A 24331-nucleotide genomic window follows, 5' to 3' on the forward strand; every position below is an offset into this window, starting at 1 on the left:
AACCTTTTTGAAAAAACAAAAGTGAGGAACAAAAGACAAACTCAAAACATCAAAAGGTAGACTCGAAACTAGGTTAACCAAGCAAATAATTCATACCTATTATACAAAGAACATCAAGCCAAAATCAATGAAAAAGATATAAAAGCTTGATCAATGGGAATAATATGTAAAGTAAACTAAAAATCATGTATGAGAACACCTAGTAGCAATTATGCTTAAAGAATATACAGAGAAAAACATGTAATCACATCACTCATAAAAATGAGTTTGAAAGATAAAAGAAAAACCATTTGAAAATGGTACTTATTGGAAGGCTATAAGTTTGAGTTGAAGCCATAACTCTTTTGGACATTTATAAGATCTATCAACTTTAAAAGACTTTGAAAAACATGTAAACTTTAACCATGAAGGAGAAATTATTGACCAAACACAAAATAAGGCAAGATTGAAAAATAAAAATGGATTAAGGAAATAAATGAGTAGAACATGTTACTTTAAATGAAAATTCAAAGATAACTACAATGATGATTTTCCATTTGAAGAAGCTTTCAAATAAGAACTATTGAAAAAAAAATTGGTATTCTCAAAACACTCAAAACTAATTTCATTCAAATTTAAATATGAAGAAAAACGAGAAAATAAACTTCTTATTTATAGACGAAGAGGTTAAACCATCTTATACAATAAATAGATAAAAGTAAGCAAAAACAATCTTATGAAAGTGACATATAAAAATCTTTCTTAAAAGTAACATGTGTACAAAATTATAAATTTTACATAATGAGATGATTAAGTGCCTAAAATTTCTTAACTACCTTATTAATGAGTTAGTTAAATAACTTTATTTATCTTTACACATTGTCTATCTTTCTAAAAACTATTGGAATCTATAAACTTCTAAAAAGTTACCAATTTATTATGCCTCTTCAAAAGTTGTGTAAACTTTCTTCTCATAAGTCTCACTTGTAATTTTTTTATTTTTTTTATCATGTCCTTTGGATTTCATAAGATACATATGAATTATAATTTATTTATTAAAAGTGTCTTGTTAGTTCAAACATAACTCACTAACAATAACTCATTCAAAGATATTAAAGTTAATAAAATGTTTTTAATAATCTATTTATCTGTGTGTTGCAAATTTTTTTTAAGGTTTTTTTAAGCATCATTAAACCCCTTTTCATCGATTTGTTTGATATAATTTAAGGTCACAACAGATTTACCTGTTTACTCATCCATCTATAACGAAAAAAAAAACACCAAGTCTTTTATTTTATCCTCTGAATTCGTGAACAATCCACGCGCGAATAATTTTTCTTTTACCTTTTTCTCTCGTCATAGTGATAGAGTTTGCGTCAGAGATTTTTCCTTCGTGATTTCATAAAGAAAAAAGTGACAGAGAAATCGAGGAGAAAAATATGGCACGTGTGGATGAACGGTTGGGCCCACATGTCGCGCAACAAAGTTGTTGAGATGACAACAGACTGAACCCTGGTAGACAAAGTTAGGGTTCACAGTTTGAAACTTGTTTGGTTCTTTCCAATGGAGGAAGGGAATGCAGAGCCTCGCGTGGATGCAAATCCAAATCCCAGTCACGAAGAAACACAGTGTTTGGATTCTGGCCGTGTTCAAGAAGTGAAAAAGAAGCGCGGCAGAAAAAGTAAAAAGGAAAAAGAGGAGATGGAAAAGAAGAAAATGTTAGATGCTACTGCTGCTGAAGTGGGTGCGGTTTCGGAGAAGAGACCGATTAGGAAAAGAAAGAACGATGATGGAAATGGTGAGCTTGGAATGTCTGGCGCTGATAAACCGTATGGTATTAGGGGTCGTAAACAAGAGATGATGTCAAAAGAAGTCACCAAGAGAAGAGCTAAGGTGACATGATTTATCATTCAAATGTGGATGCATGTTTGAGTTTGTCTTTGCACACAGCATTGTGTTTGATGTTTTGTTTCTGTTTCTCAATCAACAGTATGGTGAAGAGGAGCCCTTAACATGCCACCAATGTAAGAGAAACGATAAAGGTCGTGTTGTGAGGTGCTCCACCTGTAACAAGAAAAGATTTTGCCTATTCTGTTTACGATCTTGGTATAACTTTGCCTTTCTTTGCTTTCCTCCTTTCCTTGTCATGTTTACAATACTGCATGACTGTTTCTTGTTGTTGGGAGAAAAGTCTTGAATGATAGAGACAGTTATTGCGAGGTTTGGTCATGAATGATGATTACTTGACCGATGTTTTCTTTTTTGATCTTGTTAAGGTACCCTCATTTGAAAGAGGAGGATATTGCTGAGGCATGTCCTGTGTGCCGTGGTAATTGCAATTGCAAAGCATGCCTGAGCTCTGTTGGACTTATTAATGTTAGGTTTTCCCCCCTTCTATACATTGGCTTTTTCCTGTGATTTTCTGTATTCTGCATTGAAATGCTACTGTTTGGTTTCCTATAGCAAATGAAAAAGGCAACGATGAAAAAGGGCGAGAAGGTTGAAGTCTCTTTGTATTTGCTGCAAGTACTTCTTCCGTTTATAAGGCAGCTGGATGAAGAACATATGATTGAGAATGAGACAGAAGCTAAGATACAAGGTATTATGTTTTCCTGTAGGAGACTTGGTTGAGCTTATTCTTGTGTGAATCATGTTACTCTTCAAAGAAATTAAATTGATGCTGAAGCAAAGCTAGGTTTGATTAGTGTATGTTTGTTCTAAATTATAATACACATTATGCTACAGAACTAAGTCATTGTTTTGAAGTGATGCCTGAAGCCACAGATCTCTATGCACTGAAGTTTGACTGCAAAAAGAAATAATTATCTGTTTTACAATCATGGATAAACTTTTAGCTTTTGAACTGCCTGACTGTTACATGTTGCAACCTATTTTCCTAGTTTCCCCTCTAGTTTGTTGTTCTAGCGAGTATTTCCTGGTTTTGGTTCTATATTTTAGAATTAATTCTCTCTCTCTCTCTCTCTCTCTCTCTCTCTCTCTCTCTCACTTTTGGATCCGTTACATATTTTGAACTGTTTTTCTTATATGCACTTTAGCAGCATAGCTTGAGTTTATATCTCATCTCATACCCCAGTCAGTTCATTACAATTTCCATATTTTTGCATTGTATAATTTGCTTTTGGGATGTGTAATACAGGGCTCTCAGTCTCCGAGCTAAATATAGTTAAGGCAGATTTCTCTTTACAAGAGCGTGTGTACTGGTTGGGAATTTTCTGATTTCTGATCTTTTATTCATCAGTTATCCCATATTCCTTAGTTGTTAACTTAACACTCTCATGTAGTGACAACTGCAAAACATCAATATTCGATTACCACAGAAGCTGCACAAAATGCTCTTTTGACCTTTGTCTCATCTGTTGCCGTGAGCTTCGTAGTGGGCAGCTTGTAGGTGGTGCAGAACCAATTGAGTTAGAGTTTGTTTGGCAAGGTCGTGGTTACTTGCATGCTGAAAAAGCAATTGAAAAGGTAGAACAAATTGAATCAAATGCTGGTGCTAAGCCCGAGGTTCACGAATGGTCAAGATCCGGGTGGCATTCACATAGTAATGGTAGCATTCCTTGTCCAAAAGTCAACGACAAATGCAACCATGGTTTTCTGGAACTGAGAAGTATATTGGGTCAACATTTTATCTCTGAGTTAGTTTGCAAAGGGAAAGAACTTCTGCAAGCATACAAGATTCAAAATGTATTTAAGCCCTCTGACAGCTTCTGTTCATGTTTGGGGCTCGATAGAAACACAGATGTTAGGAATAGTAATATGAGGAAGGCTGCTTCTCGTGATAATTTGGCTGACAACTATTTATATTGTCCTAAGGCTGTAGATCTACAGGACAAGGATTTAAAGCATTTTCAGTGGCATTGGGAAAAGGGGGAGCCTGTCATTGTCAGCAATGTGCTTGAATGCACTTCTGGTTTAAGCTGGGAACCACTTGTCATGTGGCGTGCATTACGTCATAAAACTAGTGCTTCCAAACGTGGTCAACATTTGGACGTGGAAACACTTGATTGCTTAGATTGGTGTGAGGTCTGTTTAATTTCTCAATCTTTAACTTTCAAGACCTTGGAGAGCTTTATTTTGTTGTTCACCTTCATCCTCTCGAAGCTTATGCTTAATTATTTAATTTATTGATGATACTTATTTATACTGGAACCACTACAGTTGAAAATGGCATTTGTAGAATAATTTAATTGTCCCAATTTTTGTGTTGTTGAATATCCTACATGTTTCCTGAATTCAGTAACTCCATCTTTTCTGGATTGAGTATTGTTTGAGTACACACTTAATATTGTTAATTATTGAATTCCATAGCTATCACTGCTGAGTGTCCTAGAAATAATTTGGGAAGTACGGAAAAATTATAATATTTTGGTATATGGTTCCACTACAAGAAACTGTTTGTACATGTTCTGCTGTCTGGGTCATAAAGATGTCGAAGGTGGAATGTTGGCCAACAGAACAGAACACAATAGGGGTGGTACAGTGGTAAGTAGAAATCATTTTGTGTATTTTTATGCTGTCTCTCCCAACATTGTCAAGAAATGGGCAGTGTCTCAGTTATTAGGGTAGAATCACTACAAGAAAATCATTAAATAGAAACCAATTTTAGAGATAAAAAATAATTAGTTACTATAGTGACTAAATTAGAGACTGAAAAAATTATTGGTTTCTAAATTAATTTCTATTATTGATAAATAGTTTCTAAATTGGTATCTAATTGTACCAAGGTTTAGGCTCACATTACAAAGAGATGGCCCAAGGCCCATATATTAGTTACATTTAACACTCTCCCTCAAGTTGATGCATATAAATCATATGAACCAATCTTGTTGCATATATAGTCAATTCTAGAACCTCGCAATGATTTAGTGAAGATATTTGCCAACTGATCATTAGAGTTAACAAATTGAGGAATGATGTCTCCAGAATGAATGGAGAATTACATTGTCTAAGCTTGATCATTCTTTGACACAGTAGATCCATATATAAGGATTAGAGAATAGCCTTGAGAAGAGTTAGTTGTAATTGACTTGACCAGTTTGTTGCAACTTAAAGAACAGAACATCAAACTAGAAGATGAACATAAAAGAAAGATACAAAGAGAAATATCTCTAACATAGTTGATGTTGGGTAAAATGCGTCTTTTAGTTTTTGTTGCTATTGTTGAAAGTATTAAAATAAAATAAAAAGGAAGAATAGGATAAATCCCTTTTATTTTATTTTAACATGGTATCAGAGCCATTTTGAGCCTATCCTAGCGAGACTTTGTTAGGCTTATCAGACCACTCGCTATCGGATCACCCATAATATATAATCTCACGCACGAGTTGACAGTCTCGGCGTGAGGGGTGTGTGTTGGAGATCCCACATCGACTAGAGATAAAGACATTTAATAGTATATAAGTGGGTGCAAATCCCACCTTATAAGTCAGTTTTATAAGGTTGAGTTAGACTTAAAGTCAACTTCTTAATAGAAAGTATTATTTTCAACTTTTTTGTTTTGTTTTGTAATCATACTAGAGTAAATCATATATATATATATATATATATATATATATATATATATATATATATGTTTCTGTTGAAAATATTCTTTACTGCTTTTAATTCACTTGTTTATTCTGTTGCTGCTTATTTTTACATTTTTCATCTGAGTTTTTTGTTAAATGCAGGGGGGAATCAATATCCACCAATTCTTTACTGGGTATACAGAAGGTCGAATGGATTGGCTTGGTTGGCCTCAGATATTGAAATTAAAAGATTGGCCTCCTTCTAATCTTTTTGAGGAACAGTTGCCTCGTCATTTTGTTGAGTTCATATCATCCTTACCCTTCAAGGAGTATACTGATCCTCTCATAGGTGCTCTTAACCTTTCTGTGAAGTTGCCTGATGATTGTCTAAAGCCAGACATGGGGCCAAAGTCTTATATTGCTTATGGATTTCCTCCGGAGCTTGGGCGTGGTGATTCTGTGACTAAGATCCATTGTGATATGTCTGATGCAGTATGCTCTATTTGCTTATTTTTTTGCTGTCCTGTCATCTTCAAAATTATATTTTGATATTTGAACTTTTCAAGTTATTATTTTAAACAGTTTTATTTTTGGGAGGTGCATAGCTTGTAGGACGTATAAATTGTTGTATTTGATTAGCCATTGCATTTCTCTGATCTGTTTTTTTTTTTAAGTTGATTGTGGCTTCAATTCCATGTCAGTTTCTTTGTTCTGTGCATTGTCTTCATTGCTTAAAATCTCATTTGATTCTATATTTGATGAGTTATTTCTCTGGTTGGTTTAATGATTGATTTGATAATTAGAAACAGTACTCTTTTTATGATTGGTGGAATCATCATACATTCACGTTACTCTTTTTAAGGGATTGAAAAGCTGTAATTTGGGTATATATACTTCTGTCAGTTGCATAGCTTTTCTTGATAAAATATTTGTTAGTGTTTTGTATTTATTGTTCTAAATGTGTATGCTTATCAATGAAGGAATTGACTTATCATTTTTAATAATTTGGCTGTTTTAGGTAAATGTGTTGACTCATATTGCTGAAGTGAAATTGAATTCTAAGCAACTTACTGCCATTGAGAAGTTGAAACAAAAGCATTTTGAGCAGGACAGAAGGGAGTTATTTGGTGATGATCATGGTGGAGAAACTAACACTGACATGCTTACTAATTCATCCTCTATCATAAATGCTTTGGACAACCAGAACAGTGTTCAAGTCATGGAACATGAAGGTGGATTATGTGATTTGAAAGAAGTTGACCACTTCCATCAATCTGGTTATAATGAGATTGCCACTGCTAAGGAGGATGGTCTTTTATGTGAATTAGAAGAAGTCAAAGAGGAAATAAAACTGGAAAATGGTTTGTTGTTTGGTGGTGATGCTTCAGAAGGTGCTCTCTGGGATATTTTTCGGAGGCAGGATGTATCTAAATTGCAAGAATATCTGAAGAAGCATTTCCGAGAGTTCAGGCATGTCCATTGCTGTCCTTTAAAGCAGGTAAATTAGTAAAATGTTTTCCAGCTTTCTGTTATGTCAACTTGAGTCATTTATAAACTTATTTCCTACCCAATACTTCCACTACTGGGTTATATTTGTTATATTTGAAGCTTTACACCTTTTTAATATTAACATTCTTCCATTCTCATATTTTCTTCTGATAATTTTTTTATTAAATATACCCATAAAAAAAAGGATTGGGTGAAGGATGAATGACACTGCTAATTGATAGTATAAATTTATAGACCATTTACGACCTAATTAAGGAAATAAATAATAGGTAATTAATGCTATACAAATCAAGTTAAATCACCAAAAGATATCAAATCTATCCTAATAAATAGAAAACAGAATCTGCACTAATTATGGAATAATTATCTCCTAATTACGCAACACATATAAAACATAACATTACCTAGGGATGAGCCCATGTACAAATACTTCTGATAGGAAGAAGCATAAATCATCATTCAGACCTTTGGACCTAGGTTTGTGTATGGAAAACAAAGCATACAAGAAACCAAGTATCAAATTTGAACCCAACAACCCCAAGTTTACCCATGAAGTTTATCGAAGGTTATGAACCACTGAATTGGAACCTTGTGTAGCTGATGACATGTTAACAGAGAAGAGGCAGAAAGAGATTGTAGCATTCCCCATGGACATCCAAATTATTCAGAATCTAATTTCATTCCAACCTCCACTAGAGCCAACAAACTCAACCAAACATGCAACAATTAGTTGTTCAATCCCAGCCAATCTACAGTGATTGCAATTCTCTTCCAACATTTTGAGAAAAACGTGTGCAAGTGCATCATTTAAGTGTGAACTTCCCGTTTTCAAAGTCAACCTTGAGGACAAGCTTGATTTTTATTAGGGTGAGCATTGTTAGGATATAAGGAGAAGGAGATTCAGATAGTTAGAGAGATTAATTAGATAGGGAAGAATTATAAGACAGAGGAAGATTTGCCATTATTGTTAATTGAGCATTTACTCTTTGTGAAGGGAAAACCCTTGGAAGAGAGTTTCCATCATATTCATTGTTCTTTTCCCCCCAATTCAATTAAATCTTCCTTTTCTTTCTCATTTCAATTCTTAGTTCCTACCAGACAGGGAATAACATTGTATGTAACTACCAATCCAAAATGCTCATTACTTTTTCAAACAATCATGTTTTATTTACTTGACTTTGGCAGACCATAACTTTTGTATATAGACAACCCATGAGTCCGTGAGTCCCTCACTCATTAGGCTTTATTTTTTCTTGAATGACATATCTTTGGAAATGTAGGTTATTCACCCCATTCATGACCAGACTTTTTATCTTACCATGGAGCATAAGAGGAAGCTTAAGGAGGAGTATGGTTAGTAACACATAATTTTTCATATTTTGACCGGGAGAGTTGTTCAGCTGGTTCTGTATTGATAGTTTTGTATTTTCTTTTAGGAATTGAGCCGTGGACTTTTATTCAAAAGTTAGGAGATGCTGTTTTTATTCCTGCTGGTTGTCCTCACCAAGTCAGAAATCTGAAGGTAAATTGTTTATTGTAGGCTTGATGTATCCTTGTTGTCCTAGAAGTGTATAAATGCTAAGTATGTTATTATTTTAGGTATGATTCTAACATACAATGGTAGTATCTTTGTTTAGTACCTAAAATTAAGCCTAGGTATATCATCAACAAAGAAAGACTTTTCAGGAAGTGAAAACTGCTGGTTTTACATCCCTAGGTTGTTCGATGATACATTCAATTTGATTACTTTTTGATTTTCATTGTAACTCGTATTTTTATTTTATGATATAATGACAACATGGAGGTTTGAATCTCTTATATCTTATATACCACTCAAGTCCCGTTTTGCTACCTAACCTATTATGGCTTGGTTGATTTTATTTAATCTTCAAAATGCACTCCATGTTAGCACCCACAGTATATGTTTTCCCTTCGCAGTCATGTATCAAGGTTGCGTTGGATTTTGTGTCCCCTGAAAATGTTGGGGAGTGCTTTCGGTTGACAGAGGAATTTCGCACACTTCCAATAAATCACAAGTCCACAGAGGACAAATTGGAGGTATGCCAAACTAATTTTCTTGATTTGATTTTGGCATATTTATTTGCTTCTCCAGTCCATAGAGGACAAATTGAAGGTATGGCAAACTAATTTTCTTGATTTGATTTTGGTATTTATTTGCTTCTCCATTTGTGATAAAGCATCTCTTGTTTTGTTGTTAGTCTTTAATGGGTTTGGAAATTAGCTCTACACACATATAATTTGTTAAATATAGTGTTGTATATATATGGGTTTGATAGACTTGAAGGAAGTATAAGGAATTTGTTGTTTGTTTTGAATGTTTTGAAGGAGGAAATCTGTTGAAGGGTTTGATAGTGTTTGTTGATGCTTTTCTATTGAAATGTAGTCTAAAATAAATTTATTTACGTAATTTATTTAGAATTCATTTGTTGAGTTTAACAATTTGGCTTTACTTGTTGGATGCTCAAGAGTTGTAAGGATCATACAAATTCACAAACCCCTTGTGCCGTAACTTGGAATTAAGCTTCCTCATTGGACCTTGCAACTACATTTTGTTTCTTACCAATGCTAAAATCGCAAGTAAACTCAGAAACTCACAATCCTATGATTATGGAGGAAATCACAAGCTGACGTGGACGAAAAAGACCTACGAGTCACAACCATTGTTGTCATTGCAACACTTGTTGGTGTTCGCCTTCATAGCTATGAAGCTCGGATACGGCCAAAAATGTGCCGTCGGTGTGTCCGATACATTGCGGACACGAACACGCGGCGGAAGCGTGCCCGACACAGTGTCAGACACTTTTTATTGAGCCGGAAACGACCCTCTTTCTGGATACGCCAGAGGGGACAGGTTTCCCTCCTTGAACACGCCAGAAAAGCTCGAAAAAAAAACGCGGTTTAGTGTTTTAAAGAACTCTTATTTTCCACACTAAATCTCAGATAAAATATGATAAAATCTCAAACAAAATATTAAAATCTCCAAAAAGTAAAAGTTAAACATTATGTTTTTCTTGATTTTTTTTCATATAACAAAATATATTACTACATTTTAATTTATATATAGCCGTGTCCCGTGTCCTATAATTTTCAGTTTAGCCGTATCTTCGTGTCCGTGTCTGGGCTTCTTAGCTTCACAGTCCCCAATGCTTGCCTTCATAGTCTCCTCTTTCCTTTCCTTGGTTTGTTAAATAGAGTAGGGGCTCTAGCTTTACTTTAGCTTGAAGAGGAAACGAGTTTTCGTTATGATGTGCCCTGGGCTTCGGTTAGTTACAAGGTGGTTAGTAGGTAGTTTCGATTCTAGCTTTGGAGAAGCGAACTTCAATCACAAAGATTTAACTATACGTCAAACATTCCTATTTCTACTTCTTACTCTCCCACGTAGGGGTGTTTATGGATTGGATTTTTCAAAATCCAATCTAGATTCAATCCAAATTCAAATAAATGGATTGGACTTAAAATCCATATCAATTATAACTAGATCAAATTTAAATGGATCTTTTTTAAATCCATTTAAAGTGGATTAAATCTAGATTCAATCCATTTTGCTCAACATTGGCTCGGGTCGTCTCGGCTCGACATCGTCCCGGGCTCGCTTGGCTCGACATTAGCCCGGGCCCAGACGATTCAACATGGGCCCAAGCCCAAACGACTCGACAATGGCATGGGCTTGTATGATTCGATATCGGCTCGAGCCCGAGAGACTTGACATTGGCCCAGACCGAACGACGAGACATCAGTCCGGGCCCGGAGGACTCGACATTGGTCTGGGCCCAGACGACTAGATATCAGCTCGAGCTCGCTCGGATTGACATCGGCTCGGGCACGCTCGACTCGACATTAGCTTGACATCGACCTAAACACAAACAACTCGACATTGGTCCGGGCCCAGACAACTCGACATCTGTCTGGGCCCAGACGACTTGACACTGGTCTGGGCTCGAACGACTCAACAATGGCCTGGGCCACACGACTTGACATCGACTCGGGTCCGCTCCACTCGACATTGGCTCGGGTCGTCTCGGCTCGGCATCGGCCCGGGCACAATCGACTCGACATTAGCCCAGGACCGGACGATTCATCATGGGCTTGAGCTCAGACGATTCGCTAATGGCCCGGGCCAGCTCGACGGGCCAGCTAACCTCGACATCGGCCCGGAACCGTTCGGCTCGACATCAGCTCAAGCTCGGACGACTCGACATCGGCCCGGAGGACTCGACATCGGTCCGGGCCCGGAGTACTCGACATTGGTCTGGGCCCGGAGGACTCGACATCGGCCCGGAGGACTCGACATCGGTCCGGGCCCGGAGTACTCGACATTGGTCTGGGCCCAGACGACTCGACAATGGCCTAGGCCGGGACGACTTGACAATGGCTCGGGCTCGCTCGGCTCGACATCGTCCCGAGCCCGCTTGACTCAACATTGGCAACCTAATAGACTCGACATTGGCTTGAGTCTGGACGACTCAACATTGACCTGAACACGAACAACTCGACATCGGTCCAGAACCGAACGACTCAACAATGGCCTGGGCCCGGACAACTCGACATTGGCAAGGACCCAATAGACTCAACATTGGCTTGAGTCTGGAAGACTCAACGTTGACCTGAACATGAACAACTCGACAACGGTCCAAGCCCGGCCGGCTTGACATCGGTCCAAGCCCAGACGGAAGACATCGATTCGGGCCTAGACGACTCGACATCGGCTCAGGCTCGCTCGGCTTGACATCGACTTTGGCCTACTCCACTCGACATTGGCTCGGGTCGTCTCGTGCCCAATCGACCAGACATTAGCCCAAGCTTGGACATTCAACATGGGCTCGGGCCCAAACGATTCAACAATGGCCCGGGCTAAGATGATTCAACATCGTTTCGCGCCCCCTCCACTCGACATCGGCTCGAGCTCGGACGAGACATCAGTCTGAGCCCAAAGGACTTGACAATGGTTCGGGCTTGGAGGATTAGACATTGGTTTGGGCCCGGACGACTAGACGTCGGCCCAGGCCCGCTCGTCTCGACATTGGCAAGGGCCTAATAGACAACATCGGCTTGAGTCTCGACGACTCGACATCGGTCCGGGCCCAGACGACTCAACATCAGTCCAGACCTGGACGACTCGACATTGGCTCAGGCTCGCTCGCCTTGATATCGACTCGGGCCCGCGCAACTCGACATTGGCTCGGGCCGTCTCGGCTGGACATCGGCCCGGGCCAATCGACTCAACATCAGTCTAGGCCCAGACGATTCAACACTGGCTTGGGCCTGTATGACTTAACATCGGCCTGGGCTCGCTCGGCTCGAGATTAGCCAGAGCCCAATCGACTTGACATTGACCTGAACACAAACAACTCGACATCGATCCGGGCTCGGACGGCTCAACATCGGTCCTGGCCTAGATGACTCGACATCAACTCAGGCCTGCTCGGCTCGACAATGGCTTGGGCTAGGACGACTCAATATCGGCTCGGGCTTGCTAGGCTCGACATCGACTTGGGCTTGCTCCACTCGAAATCGATTCGAGCCCCGACGTTTCGACATCGGTTTAGGCCCAATTGACTCGAATTCGGTCTCGGCTTGGACGACTCGACATCGACTCGGGCCTGCTCCACTCGACATTGGCTCGGGTCCTCTCAATTTGACATCAGCCCAGGCCTGGACGATTCGCCATTGACCCGAGCCTAGACGATTCACCATTGACCCTGGCCTAGACGATTCAACAATTGCCCGGGTCTGGATGATTCAATATCGGCTCGGGCCCGCATGACTTGATATTGGCCCGGGCCTGCTCGGCTTGACATTATCTAGAGCCCAATCCACCCGACAAAGACTCGGACTCGCTCCACTCAACAACAACCCGGGTCCGCTCGGCTCGACATTAGCCAGAGCCCAATCGACTGGACATCAACCAACACCCCATCCACTCGATATCGGCTCGAGCTCAAATGACTTAACATCAGCCCAGACCCGAACGACGAGATATCAGTCTGGGCCCGAAGGACTCAGGCTTAGAGGATCGACATTGGTCTGGGCCTGGACAACCAGACATCGGCTCGGCTCGACATTGGCAAAGGCCCAATAGACTCAACATCAACTTGAGCCTGGATGACTCGACATCGACCTGAACACGAACGACTAGACATCGGTCCAGGCTTGGACGAATCGACAATGGCGTGGGCCTGGACGACTCGACATTAGCCCATGCCCGGACGATTCAACAATGGCCTGGGCCTGGATGATTAAACATCGGCCTGACCTGCACGACTTAACATCGTCCCGGGCTCGCTTGGCTCGACATTAGCCAGAGCCCAATTGACTCGACATTGACCTGAACACGAACGATTAAACATCGGTCCGGGCCCGGACTGCTCGACATCCGTCTGGGCCTAGACGACTTGACATCAGCCCGGGCCCGCTCAACTCGACAATGGTCTGGGCCCACGACTCGACATTGACTCGGGCTCGCTCCACTAGACATTGGCAAGGGCCCAATAGACTCGACATTGACCTGAACATGAACAACTCGACATTTGTCCGGGCCCCAACGGCTCGACATCGGTTCAGGCCTAGTCGACTCGACATCGGCTCGGGCTTGCTCCACTCAACATTGGCTCGGGTCGTCTCGATTCGACATCAGCCCAGGCCTAGACGATTCAACATTAGCCCAGGCCCAGATGATTCAACAATTGCCCGGGTCTGGATGATTCAATATCGGCCCGGGTCCGCACGACTTGACATCGGCTCGGGCCTACTCGGCTTGACATTAGCCAGAGCCCAATCCACCCGACATAGATTCGGATCCTCTCCACTCGACAATGGCCCGGGCCTGCTCGGCTCAACATTAGCCAGAGCCCAATCGACTCGACATTGACCTGTGCCCCCTCCACTCGACATCGGCCCAGACCCGAACGACGAGACATCAGTCTGGGCCCGGAGGACTCAACATTGGTCTGGTCCCGAACGACTAAACATCAGCTCGGCTTGACATAGACCTAGACCCACTCCATTCGACATCGACCCGGGAGACTAGACATCTGCTCAGGTTCAGGCAATTAGACATCGGCCCGGGACACTTGTCATTGGCTTGGGCCGGCTCGACATCTACCCGGGCACAATCGACTAGACATCAGCCCGAGCCCGGACAATTCAACATGGGTTTGGGCCCAGACGACTCGACAATGACCCGGGCCTGGATGATTCGACATCGGCATGAGCCTGTTCGACTCAACATCGGCCCGGGCCCGCTTCACTCAACTTAGGCTTGAGTCTGGAGGACTTGACATCGACCTGAACACGAACAACTCGACATCGATTTGGGCCTAGAGGACTCAACATCGGCCTAGGCCCAGGAGACTTGACATTGGCCCGGGCCCAATCGACCCGAGCTTGCTAAGCTCAACATTGGCCTGACCCGTTCAACTCGACATTGGCGCAGGCCTGGCTTCTCGACATCAGCCTGGGTTTCTTGACTTGATGTCGGCCTGGGCGCCCTTGGCTCGAAATTGGCTCGGGCCTGCTCGACTTGATATGGGTTCGGGACTGCTCGGTTAGACATCGGCTTGTGCCCGCTCGCCTCGACTGAATTGAGCAAGAAGCTTTTCTTTCAAGATTAATTTCTCATGTTCATCATCTGTTGTAAATAACAGCCATGACTTTGTTGGTTCCCCCAAGGACATCATAGCCTGAGTAAGTCTCTTGAATTCTCTCAAACCAAGCACGGGGCTTTCTTCAACCTACGTACTTCCTTCAATAGATCCAAAATTAGGAGGAATCTCCATGTAGACTTCTTTCTCTATATGCTCATGCAAAAAGGCATTTTTTTCATCAAACTATAACAATTCCCAACCAAAATGTGTTGCTAATGAGAGAATGATCTTGACAATATTCATTGTCATTGGAGCAAATGCCTCCTCATAATCAATACTATATGTCTAAGTATATCTTTTTGCAACTAACCTTTTTTATAACGATCCAATGTGCCATAGACCTTTATTTCACTGAACAATATTGTCATATCAACAGTTTGCACTGTGACTTTGTGTAACTTTTCCCCTTGATTTCTGATTTTGAAACAGGTAAAGAAAATGACAGTATTTGCAATTCAAGATGTGGTTGAAAAGTTGGAGAAATCAAGGTTAGTGATTGTAATCATCTGGCCCTTTGGGTATGCATTGTGATTCTTGCGTTTGCTGAGTACGTTGTAAGGCTGTCAGAGGCAAAGGCATTGTTAGATTATTATCTCTTATGTATTGTGGTCGTGCTGGTTATGTTCTTTAAAGCTCTTAATTCGATTATTACTTGTGAAACTGATGATTATTATTCAATTTACAGGTGCGGGTTAATGAAGGTTCCATAGTAAGTCTATCTGTAACGAATCGAAGCCATTGGAAGTGTTAAATTATGTCATCAGCTTAATCATGTGTGATGATGTTGAATTCTATGCATGATGATATTTTGTTTTCCTAGCACACCTGGAAGAGTTTTATTGAAACATTATGCATGACTTGTAACAGTGTACATGTAGTTGTCAGTTAAGAGCATCCACAACCCACCAATCGATTTGAGGTCCTTAAATGGACACCACATTAACACATTACTTATTTTTATTTAAGTTTTCATTAGTTCATCCTTCCAATTCAGCACCTCTAGAAAGGTTACCTCTAAAATGCTGATGTAATTGTACTTTTTGAACTCTTCTCAGTGCACATAAATGATTAGAGATTCAATGTTGCCTCTGTTGCACTAACATTGTGCCAAAGTGTTGGGAATACTGATTGACTGGGTTTTAAGCTTTTAGTTTTATAAATTTCTTCATTAATTTTAATATTTTTGGGAGTAGGAAGAAAAATTGTCAAAGGGGACATCTCAAAATCGTCTGCTTTACCACCATGCTTTGGGTTTTGTTTTAGGTAGGGCTGTTTGTAGATTTGGTTGGGTAAAATTTGAATAAACTTATTACCAGTTTACTAAAAATATTGAGTTGGGTTTTTGTATTTCTTATATTAAACCTATTCTACCTCCACTCAATCTTGAACGAGTTGACGAGTTGGGTTAGATTGAGTCAATTGGTCAAGATTTAAAAAATCAATTTTTAAGTATCAACTTAATTAAAGACATAATATTTATAAAAATTAATTTAAGACTTCAACTAAGTTAACAAGTCAAGTTATTATTTTCAACAAATCTAAAGGGAATTTTAAAACTGGGTTGACTTTCTTGTGTAAGATTCTTAAAAAAAAAATTAAGAAGTTTTAAATTTTTTTTATTAATTATTATATCTTAGCAAGTGTAATAAAAGTTTTCTTTAGGTTAAATTCAATGTTCATCATTGCGTCCTTCTTCAATACCTAGTGTTATTTGTTTCTTGTCAACATCTTTATTAGAATTTATATAATAACTTGAATGATTAATCAAGTAAGCGGTTTCATATCTTTTATTATTTTACTTGTTTGAATGTTTAATCAAGTTAGTGGTTTTATATCTTTTACTGTTGAACTTTTAGTGGTTTCATATCTTTTTACTATTGAACTTATATGATTTTATGGTAATTGAATTTTAAATGGTTCATATTAGCATGACTATTAAGGCATTCATACTTTTTGTGCCAGTGATAAACCTAACCAAGAAATCAATCTCATAATCTCATATACATTGTTCTTTTTGTCTAACGGTGAACATTAGCGATGATACTACACATGTGTTCTTATTAAAATAAAACTATATATTCACTGTCACATACATATAAAATAATTTTAATGCAAACTAAAACAAATATTTCTACAATGCCAACTAAAGCAAATATTTCTACAGACTCAATATCAATAATCCTACCATTTAAGTATGCATTTAACAGGTATGTCCAAGTTTGAACAATGGTGATAAAAACTTTTTTCTTTTTTAAAAAGGGATTTGTTTAAACCTGACTTATGAGACTCAAGTCTCGAGGTTATGACAAGTAGATAATCATGCTTGCAGCATGTTAGTTTTCCCTCCAGATCTTAATTTTTATGAGATAATCCGTGTGAAAATAGTTATTTTCTCATAAAACGTAATTTTGTCTTGTTTAAATTATATAAGATCAAGGATTTAAATTTTTGTTTCAACTTTAATTACTGCTCAAACAAAATATTCTTATTTTTGCTCTTTTCGTCTTTGACCTGTTCTCCCTCTCCTTTTGCCTTTTTTTGGTTCAATGCCATCTCAATCATAGTGGGATTTTCAAATTAAATATTAGGACTACTTATTTATTATTATTTCTTATCATAACCTTGGCCCATCCACATCAAATCTTTGTTGTTTTTCATCCTATGCGATTCTAGTTTAAACTGTTGATTCGGAAATGAGTTAATATGTACTTCGTAAAAATCATCATATCATATTTTCCAATTTTCAGAAAATCCAACACATCCAAACAAAATAGTCAAGATTCTCCATAGAAGCAATTTCTCAACATATATGTGCAGGAAGAAAGTATAATGCAAGATGTTTTATAACCGCATGCTCATCAAATAAGAAGAATAGACGCCAGTTTTTTCTGCATGAATCCCTTTCTAATGAACATAAAATTACAAATTGAATTAGGTAAATAATTGGGAACGAACTCAATTTGCACTGACCTCATCTACATTATGAACCTAATACAAGAAGATAGAATGACTACCTCATGGTCCCAATAACTGTTTTTACAAATTAAGTCGACAGATTATGCTGATGCTATTCTAATTCAGAATGCATTGTTTCCAGCTTTCGAATGAGTATGAACTCTTACTCAAGAAGCTTATTGCAGGTGCCAACACCAACAGCAGCAGCAAGATGCCATGCAGCATGAAGGTAAGGAGTTTTAGGAAATAAATCATCAGCTACAAAAAGCATACCACCAAGTAATGACGACATCTTATGAACTGTGTGAGCCATCCTCAAGTCTGGATCCTTCAATGCCCTTTTAGCAAATGCTACCTGGATTAGAAAAATAACAGTGAGAAAAGCTTAATTATAAAATGTTTACTTCTAATTTTTTACAAGATCATAACTTGTTACTACACATGTAGAGCCAGTGCTAAAAACACCTTTTCAGAGAATATATTCCCAGGATGAAAAGGTATTAATGGTAACATTACACTTTTTATGCTAAAAAAACAAACTAGAAAATATTGTAGCTAGATATACTTTTATATACTAATTCTTTTACTCAAAACATTTATCGTTTATTTATTTTTGCAATATTTAACTTTGTTTATGTGTTACTCAAATTAATCGACAGATCTATAAAGCATTTTAAAGGCCAAAGTAACAATATTTCGACATGAATGCTTTTAAATTTTGTTTAGCTAATCTTAGTCGTTTGATAGAAGAAATATTTTTAATTTTCTGAAAATCTAAAATCGGGATTGTATATTTTCCATGTTTGATTTATCTTTTAGAAATGACATTTTAAAGAAATAATGTTTCCTGGAAATAGTTTTTGAAGAAATTTCTCACATAAATATTATGAAATCATTTGATATGATAAGAAATTAAAGATTTAAGAAAAAATAACACAATACTTTTGATTATAGAAAATTTAAATCATAATATAAATAGGTTTAGCAATATTTTTTACCAAACAAACCAAAGTTAATAATTTCCAGAAACTATAAAATTCCCATAAATCATGATTCAAAGGTACCAAAAAAAATTCTTTACAAAAGACAATAGTAAAGAATCAAAGGTGACTTATTTTAAAAAAAAAAGCAAATTTCAGTCAATGTTGTTAATGTATTCCCATTCTTATTTCTTATAAAAAAAATTCATTTATTATTATTTTTATCCGATTCCTTAACCACCCTCTTTGACACATACCTAACCATTTTATATTTAGACAAAATTTAAATATAGAAATTAAAAATTAAAAAATATATAAACAGAAAAAGGATATCATTACAAAACAATGATGAAATCTTGTTTGATGAAGAAATATACTATTTTTAGGAGATATTTCATTATTGTAAAAAAAAAGGATTTTTATATTATTATATAAATTAAAAAAAAAATTGCTACAAGCAGGATAACTTAATGAGTACATTTAAGAAAACTGTTTGAAAAAAAATTGAAAAAATCGTAGAGACGCCTGTGGTGCAAGTCGTGTGACGCATTGATAAAGTTTAAATTGAGAAAGGTAAGCCAAAATCAATATGTACAAGTTAATTGGTAAATTATACAACACTACATAAATAAATGTTGTAAAACTTACCTCCATCATCCCAGTGTGAATAACTGAAACCATCATCGGATTAACTGGAAGAAATATTGCAGACGCTGCCATCAGTAACTTGGGATTCTCATTTCTGATGGCCATTGACAAACACTGCAGAATGATTTTTATATTCAAATATGATATCAAATTGATTACTCACAGAAAATAATATAATTATGTCATGCTAGAAAATAAAGAAAAATGCAACACATACACAAAACATGTCCAAATACGCAAGTAATGTGCCCTCTTTATTTCGTTTATACTTAAGGCATAGAGGATCATAAAATCATGAAAAAGCCAACAAGACCTTATTTTTGTTGAGATCCCAAACATTAAATAGAGATATAATCAATGTAACCTTCATAAGACTTTCTCAGCTTACAAATTGGGTTTGTAGAGATGAAGTAGACTTAAGAGTCTAATTCTAAGATTATAAAAGCCTATTTTTATCTATTATTGGATACTTGGATTTGTCTATGCTCTAGATGTCTATTCATAGGTTTGAGAGGGTGTTATTATTGGGCCATCCACATTTGCCATGATCCAGATGTCAAGACTTGGTATTAAAGGGTATGTTGGAGTAACACATATAGACTTAAAGAAAAATGATACTTTGAAAACTCCTGGAGTTGTAACTCCTACAACTCCTGATGCGGTAGGTTTAAAAATACTTAAGTTAAACCCAAACCCCAAATTGTATGTTAAAATATTGAAACTTGGTTATTTCCGAATATAGCGTAATGATAATCAAACCTCTCATTTATAGAATGGTCTTTGATTTCAAAACAATCCCTTTCTCCATATCAGTGACTCGGCATTTTTTTTTCTATGAAAGAAATATGTAATCTATAGAAACCACCAATTATATAACAACTTTCTCTCCAGATAAAGTTTAGATATTCGTACTCAATCCAGATACTGGAAACACAATAGTTGGCATGAAGATTTATTTTAATCATCGTAAAACATAGACAAGAAATTTGCCATTTGAAACAAAATTAGAGGAAAAGGACATTTCTAAATTGTGTGGACGTGCAGATGTGCTGATGACCAGTATAGCTGCAGAGAAAACTTAGTTCTCCTAACCAGAGTCTAATTCATTGGCTGTAGTAGTGGCAAAATTTCCAATTATTAGGTCTAGACACAATATTGATAAATACTTCCTAGTACAGAATATAGCAAATATGATCAGGTTTCTGCATTTTATTGAATAACCAATAATTATATTTATCTATGTTACTCACAACAGTTGTTGTGGCTATCATTGTGTAGTCAACCCATCTCAAAAATTTCCTCAACCTTCCTCTAGAAGAATGATACACGCTTGAGGCCACTCCAACTCCAATTAGTGAATTAGCATACAACTTTGAATTGACATTCTTCCTACATTACACAGTTATTTATAAGATTACAAAGCTATTTTTCTAGCCAAAGTAATTTGTGACGGTAGGAGGAAAATATTACCTGGGGGCATGGATTCCAAGAGCTATAAAAGGAATTGAAGTAATCACATTAGCAAACCTTTCAGCAAGATTCTGATCACCTGATAAAGGGATGCAGTAATAACAATTATTTACATAAGATTGGATCATTCATGAGAAACAAGTTAACAAAACATCAAATGGAAAGAATAATTCTCAATATTACCATGACAACTAATACTACAATGGATGGGTCTTAAGCATGCTGGTCTCTGGTGCCACAGTCTTCTGGTACATGTAAGAAGTAGGTTAGTAGCGTGCACGGCTTTGTAATTTTCAGTTCTTGTCAATGTCATAAAAAATTTATAGTCATGTAAAAATTGTATGACATTTCTGCTGGGAACATATTTCACTCACTGCATTAGCAGCTGCTGATTTGCTTCAGTAGTTGACGATCGGCCTGTTGAAGTACGAAAGTCCCCACTTTGAGTAGTTTCTGTCAAGTCAAACGGTGAGTGAGGTGCCACTTGGACTCCATGGACACCCTCAAGGGCTCTACTGTGATTCAGTATGCTGTTTTGAGTCATGTCCTCCCCCACAGAAGATCCTGGTCAACTTGAGTACCAGCAAGAAGTTGCTGGCACTGGTTGTTTGGAGAGTGTTGAGTCTAGCCAACAATGCTGTATTAAAAAGAGAGTATTCGTATTACTTCATAAAATTTGGAACCAGTGCGCATGTAGTTTTAACTTTCTACCACAATCAAATTTTAACATCCAAGCATGAAGAACTGCTAATGACAGTGATTATATAACAAATGATCCAAGAATTTGACTCAGGTGACCTTCCACTTTTTAGTGTAATTCGTAATTAATTGGCCAAGATCAGTTGACTTCAAACTTCAAAATTAAATTTGAGATGAATATCCCTGAATTTATAGAAATTTCTTTGATAGGTCCAATATAAAATTTGTTCGGCATGAACCTCTTACTAGATATGCCTTATGTATACATATCTAAATATATACATATCCAAATATATATATATATATATATATATATATATATAGAGAGAGAGAGAGAGAGAGAGAGAGAATCATGACATGAATATCCCAGATTTCGAAAGAATTTCCAATTCAGCACTTAAGATGGCTGAAACTCGATCATCATCTCTCTTCAGATTGTCACAATTAAAACAATCTAAACAAATCTCCTAGTAGCTATGTTTCATAGGCACGCAAGTGCTTTTAATTTATTGGTGAACAGAACAAGACAAGGAGAATACACAGGTAGCCGTTGGTGACAAAATCCCTCTTATGAAAAAATCCAATGCATCAAGATATAACAAAGTTCCTCTAATGGAAAAAACCCAATGAACTAAGATATGAAAAAAAATCCCTCCTTCACCGTTGCATTGAACTCAGGCAGAAAAGAAATACAAGAATACCATGGTTTGCAATGTGTATCCACTCGATTCAACACGATATACCATTGAGTTAGTGTTATAAAAGACAAAGAACCAATCCAAGATCAATCCGACAAGCAAGATACATTAGTCGATTCTTACAAATTATTTACAGCATTAATGCACGCAAATCAAACTCAAAATCCTATTCCTATTTATAGACCTATATCATAAACTCTCAATCCTAATTATAGGGAAAAAAAACACCGAATACGGAGAGATAATCGAAAATGTTACTGCGCATTTTTACGTTTTATGTACTGAATTCAATTCTCATAAAGCTAATCCCCATCCATATTCCTTAAAAATTGTATTAACCAGAAAAAAACCGCATTCCATCGCGAGTCTCAACGCAACAACATAACCTACCCAATCATTCATCAAAATTCCTAAAGAAAAAACAACAATATAACCAGCATAATTACTACATGAAGTTTCCCTTGAATTAAACACCAACAACAGTTAAACCTTGATTTCGCCTGAACTAAAAACCACAAAAAAGAAAAAAAAAAGTTTACAATAGTGCGCGAGAGAGAGAGAGAGAACCTGAGAATGAATAGGAAGCAATGCAGAGGCGCGTATATAAAGGAGAAGGGTGTGATTGATTTTTGAGTTGATGGGTATTTTGAATTTTGAGATATAAGAAACAAAAATAAAAAAAGGGAATAGAATAAGAGAGAGGAAGATGCTGCTTACGCAAGAATCTTCCTATTTCCCTCCACGCATATTCGTTTCCTTTTCCAATTTCGCACTACAAAACCCAAAAATACCACTCATTATCTTTCTCTTCCATTTTTGTACTCAATTTTGATTTGTGAGTATTCGTCCTTGTCTCTTCCCACTGTTTTCTTGTTGTTCTTACGTCTGCAAGGTGACTTGGCATTTCGCAACTTCCTAATTCTACTGTAAATAGTTTTTTTCTTCTTTAAATTTTTGTGCATAATTAAAATTGGGGTAATTACACGTAAGATACAGAAATTAAGTAAGCAGTTCATAAATTTTTTTATCTATAGAATTTTCGATTTTGACAGTTATAAATTCTTTTCCTATTTTATCTTTTCTTAATATTTTGTTTTATTAATTTATTTTGATTATATGAACATTTTATAATTTTAAAAATTAATAAAACTTTTTTTTTAATTTTAAAATTTTATTTTATTTATTTAACTATAGAAGAATGGAGAAATTGTTACGTTAATCTTATTCTTATTTTGTTGTCATCTAACTGATAAAAGAGTAGAAAAATTGGTTACTTTTCTGTTTTAAATTGAAATTTTTCTTTATTAAATAAGCATCTTTTTAATTTTAAAATTTTGATTCTCCTCTTTAAAATAATTTTCTGAAGTAGTTTTGAATGTAGAGTAGTTTTTTAATTTTTTCTCTCTTATTTTATCTCTCTCCTTTCTCAATTTTTTTAAAACCTAAAAACATATCTCTCATACATAAAATAAAAAAAATATATATATATATATATATAATAGTATAAATGAAAACTAAAAAATACGAATTCATATGTGACTGTGTTGCCGCTATTTGTTATAATTTTTAACTTATCTTTTTTAAAAAATAAATATTAATAGGTACATATATGAAAAAGTTGTATGAATAATTATATATATTTATAGGTATTCAAATCAATTATATTTATAAATATAATTGATTCAAATTATTGTTTCAATTAATTATCGTATTTTAAATACTATTTATTTTGAAATTTGGTGGTTTTTTTATATGTTTATATTTAAAAAATATTTCAAAGTTGACGGAGGACTATTTAGAAAAGAACACATTGAGACTCTAATCAAAGTCATGGTTAGGAGACTAGAGGAGAAAAAAGACTTTAGAAAACCTTATTTTATGGAAAGTATTTTATTTTATTATATTTATGTATCCTTCTTCTTAGCTTTGTCAAAAAAATGTACATGAATAGTCTTGTATAAAAAATTGGAAGTTGAAGCGGATTTCATTTGGACTTAATTTGTGTGACTTGGATGTCAAAATCTAATCTTGAAATTGTGTTAGATTCACAAAATGCAGTGTTTGGTAAAAGTTGTTTAGGATATAAACCTAGAAAGAATAACAATGTTAAGAAGTTATCTAGTTTTTTTTTTATTCCTGCTTAAACAAAGTATGCTTCTTTTAACAGTTCTAAACATATGCATTCAATATCTTGTTTTTAC

General features: G+C 36.6%; 2 protein-coding genes across 7 annotated transcripts; one reads left to right on the plus strand and one right to left on the minus strand.

The window, feature by feature from the left end:
* The first annotated feature begins 1225 nt into the window (after positions 1-1225).
* LOC137806283 (lysine-specific demethylase JMJ26-like) lies at positions 1226-15792 on the plus strand. The gene is made up of 13 exons (XM_068606298.1): positions 1226-1872; positions 1970-2085; positions 2256-2355; positions 2443-2578; positions 3137-3200; positions 3282-4023; positions 5670-5999; positions 6526-7005; positions 8297-8369; positions 8453-8538; positions 8955-9074; positions 15110-15168; positions 15366-15792. The coding sequence occupies exons 1-13, from the start codon at positions 1543-1545 to the stop codon at positions 15388-15390; spliced, it is 2661 nt and encodes an 886-aa protein (XP_068462399.1). The 5' UTR covers positions 1226-1542; the 3' UTR covers positions 15391-15792.
* Positions 15793-17499: 1707 nt separating this feature from the next.
* On the minus strand, positions 17500-22991 carry LOC137806286 (uncharacterized). 6 transcript variants are annotated; one of them, XM_068606304.1, is made up of 7 exons: positions 22698-22991; positions 21108-21370; positions 20917-20978; positions 20734-20812; positions 20514-20652; positions 19264-19377; positions 17500-17990 (listed from the first exon to the last, which is right to left on the minus strand). In XM_068606304.1, exons 2-7 carry the CDS (start codon positions 21275-21277, stop codon positions 17799-17801), a joined length of 756 nt encoding a protein of 251 aa, XP_068462405.1. In that variant the 5' UTR covers positions 21278-21370; positions 22698-22991; the 3' UTR covers positions 17500-17798. The 6 variants fall into 6 exon arrangements, with proteins under 6 accessions (XP_068462405.1, XP_068462406.1, XP_068462410.1 ...); XM_068606305.1 differs by having other exon boundaries at positions 22848-22979; XM_068606309.1 differs by having other exon boundaries at positions 20917-20975; positions 22698-22839.
* Positions 22992-24331: the final 1340 nt, after the last annotated feature.

The sequence above is a fragment of the Phaseolus vulgaris genome, chromosome 3 (assembly GCF_000499845.2).
Source record: "Phaseolus vulgaris cultivar G19833 chromosome 3, P. vulgaris v2.0, whole genome shotgun sequence".
NCBI lineage: Eukaryota > Viridiplantae > Streptophyta > Magnoliopsida > Fabales > Fabaceae > Phaseolus > Phaseolus vulgaris.